Source organism: Cynara cardunculus, assembly GCF_001531365.2.
Source record: "Cynara cardunculus var. scolymus isolate 2C chromosome LG 1, CcrdV1, whole genome shotgun sequence".
Lineage (NCBI taxonomy): Eukaryota > Viridiplantae > Streptophyta > Magnoliopsida > Asterales > Asteraceae > Cynara > Cynara cardunculus.
In genome coordinates this window covers 14,811,052-14,814,446 of record NC_037528.1, presented here as the reverse complement: position 1 = coordinate 14,814,446, position 3,395 = coordinate 14,811,052, and the positions used below count along the sequence as shown (strand labels likewise).

The 3,395-nt window shown below is 33.3% G+C and overlaps 1 protein-coding gene across 1 annotated transcript; it reads left to right on the top strand.

Moving 5' to 3' along the window:
* Positions 1 to 750: 750 nt before the first annotated feature.
* LOC112517266 (1-aminocyclopropane-1-carboxylate synthase 3-like) lies at positions 751 to 2,678 on the top strand. Its single transcript, XM_025124644.1, has 3 exons — positions 751 to 1,020; positions 1,145 to 1,305; positions 1,391 to 2,678. Exons 1-3 carry the CDS (start codon positions 754 to 756, stop codon positions 2,424 to 2,426), a joined length of 1,464 nt encoding a protein of 487 aa, XP_024980412.1. The 5' UTR covers positions 751 to 753; the 3' UTR covers positions 2,427 to 2,678.
* The last annotated feature ends 717 nt before the right edge of the window (positions 2,679 to 3,395 follow it).

Sequence of the window (3,395 nt, the reverse complement as noted above, 5' to 3'; positions counted from 1 at the left end):
TAAACATAATCAAAGACAATAAAATACAAAAAAAATCTAAAATCTAATTAGAATAATCATTGAATTCTAACAGAATACTTAATTATTATACTTATAAAAATAATATTTTATTTACTCCAAAATAAATTATTTCGTTATTAAATCTAAATTAAATTATAATAAAAAAATTGAATTAAATAAATTACACCAAAAAAAAATTTAAATAGTTAATTTAATACTAATGTTAACATATTTATTTTCGAAATTTTATGATATTCTTTAAATTTATATTTTTTCAAAAACATTATACTTTTCTCAAAACCACATAAACACAGTATTAAAATATCTATAGAGACGGAATAAAACGAAACACTAAAATCAAGATGTATCTTATGTTATTGTACGAGTACTCTTATAATATATATATATATATATATATATATTAATTAGATGATCTACTTTTGGTTGATGATAAGGTTAGAGAAAAAAAAGAATTAGAATAAAATAACGTTTATATATGTGTGGGGAGTGCGTGTGCATTTTCATTATTCACAATTAAAAAAAAAACAAAACGGCTGTAGAAAGTCCACTTAGAACCCCAGTCAATGGTCTTACGTGGCATTCTTTTATTGTTTTACAGCTAGCATCCTTCCCCTTCCTAATTCCTATATATACTTTCTCCAATTGCTCACTCAATCCAACTCTTCAATATTCTCTCTCACTCTCTCACAGAAAAACACACACACATACAAAAATCATATATCAAAAATCAAGATGTTGTCTGCAAAAGCCACATGCAACTCTCACGGCCAAGATTCATCCTACTTCCTTGGATGGGAGGAATACGAGAAGAATCCTTACCACCACCTTCACAATCCCAATGGAATCATCCAAATGGGTCTCGCCGAGAATCAACTCTCCTTCGACCTTCTAGAATCATGGCTCAAAAACAACCCAGATTCAGCCGCTATCAATCATCACTCCATCTTCAAACAACTTGCTCTCTTCCAAGATTATCATGGCCTTCCTGCTTTCAAAAACGTAATTAGTTAGCTACCATTCATTCATTATACTCGCTTATATATCTCTCCATCTTTTATAACTACATATATATATATATATATATATATATATACATATATTCACACAGCTTGTAATTTCACAGGCATTAGTCGAGTTCATGTCGGAGATAAGAGAAAACAAAGTAACTTTCGATCCAAACAATCTTGTACTCACCGCCGGTGCAACCTCCGCCAATGAAACTCTAATGTTTTGCCTCGCTGATCCCGGCGAAGCTTTCCTCCTTCCCACACCATATTATCCAGGGTCAGTTCATCTTAATTTAAGACTCATCACTCCACTTTTTAACATCAAGAAAACTGATCAAATCCTAACGTCTTAATCTTTACAGGTTTGATAGAGATCTCAAGTGGAGAACTGGAGCCGAGATCGTACCAATCCACTGCTCCAGCTCCAATGGTTTCAGGATCACCAAATCTGCCCTCCAAGAGGCATACCAACAAGCACAAAACCAGAACCTTAAGGTGAAAGGGGTTTTGGTCACAAACCCTTCTAACCCGTTGGGTACGTCACTCAGCTTGCATGAACTCGAACTCCTCATCGACTTTATCTCCTCCAAGAACATCCATCTCATCAGCGATGAAATCTACTCCGGCACAGTTTATTGCTCTCCGGGCTTCGTTAGCATCATGGAGGTCCTAAAGAACAAGGGTCTTATGAACACCGAGGTGTGGAAACGAGTTCACATTGTTTATAGCCTTTCCAAAGATCTTGGTCTACCAGGTTTTCGGATTGGAGCAATTTACTCCAACGATGATATCGTCGTCTCCGCCGCAACGAAAATGTCAAGCTTCGGGTTAATTTCTTCTCAAACTCAATACCTACTATCAGAAATGCTATCCGATAAGAAATTCACCAAAAACTATCTGAGGGAGAATCGAAAAAGGCTGAAACAAAGGCATGAAATGATGGAAAAGGCCCTACAAAAAGCCGGTATTAGATGTCTCAAGAGCAATGCCGGTTTATTCAGTTGGGTTGATATGAGACACCTTTTGAGTTCACCAACTTTTGAAGGGGAAATGGAGTTATGGAAGAAGATTGTGTATGATGTCGGGTTGAACATCTCGCCCGGTTCATCATGCCATTGCAGTGAACCCGGTTGGTTTAGGGTTTGCTTTGCCAACATGTCGAAGGAAACCCTAGTTCTGGCCATGCAACGTCTGAGTTCGTTTGTTGATTCCATGACGAAGGAAAGCAATCAAAGCCGTCGCCGGCAGCCACTGATCGGAAATCCAAGAAGATTGAAGTCACTGCCCAAATGGGTTTTTTTCACTATCGTTCACTACCGCAAAGTCGGGGAGGAACGGTACGTAGTCCGATGTGACGATCAATTGGTGTCAAATAATAAACGTGTGGATTTTTTGTAATCGAGTTCTTTAATTTCATTTTTTTTTCTCAATATGATGTTGTATTGAGTTTAGTTTTTCCTTTTTATTCCTTTCTGGGGATTACTTGATGCAGAGAAAGTGTAGTCTATTTTATGCATCAAAAGAAGTGGAATATGCTTCTTTCATTTGCAAATCCATTCTTGGTACGATAGAAGAATAAATGAAATGTTGCTTTTTACATAAATTTATGCGTCTAGTAACAAAATTATTTATAACACTCTTTGAAAACGACAATGGATTTATGGGATTAGTGATGGGTTTTTTAAGGTTATCGGTCTGGATCCTATATAAGTAAGTTGGGATTTGTTTTAGAATACTTGGAATTAGTCAATGTGTATGCAAGCTGATTTGGACATCTACGGTTAGAATTAAGTTAGGAAGTTTCTTATGGTAGTTCGTGGTCTAATTTAATTAAACAAATAAGTTAGTGACGTTAAAAATAGTAAGAGTTAATGAACAATATTCTCTCCCATAAAATGACGTTTTACATAACCTCTTAATAATGATGAGTATTAATAAACAAATCGTGAAAGTGAATTTATTAGACTAGAACACTGAGAAATTAAATATTCAAATAGCTAGTCATCTATACTATATTATAAAACATTTGACAAAAATTCTTAAAAACTATTTTTTATGCATGAAGTATTGTACATTGATGCATATTACAAGTAAATTATGCACAAATACAACTTATTAAAACTCCATTTTTGAATTCGTGTAACTAACTGCAGATAAACATAATCAAATAAATGATAAACATCTTATTTTAAAATATAAAAAATCTAAAATATAATCAAGATAATTATCAAGTTCTAACAAAATAATTAATTATTATCTTTATAAGAGAATTATATTATTAAACAAAATATAAATTACTTCGTTATTGAACCTAACTTAAATTATAATAAAAAAAATTGAATTAAAAATTACACAAAAAATAAGGAA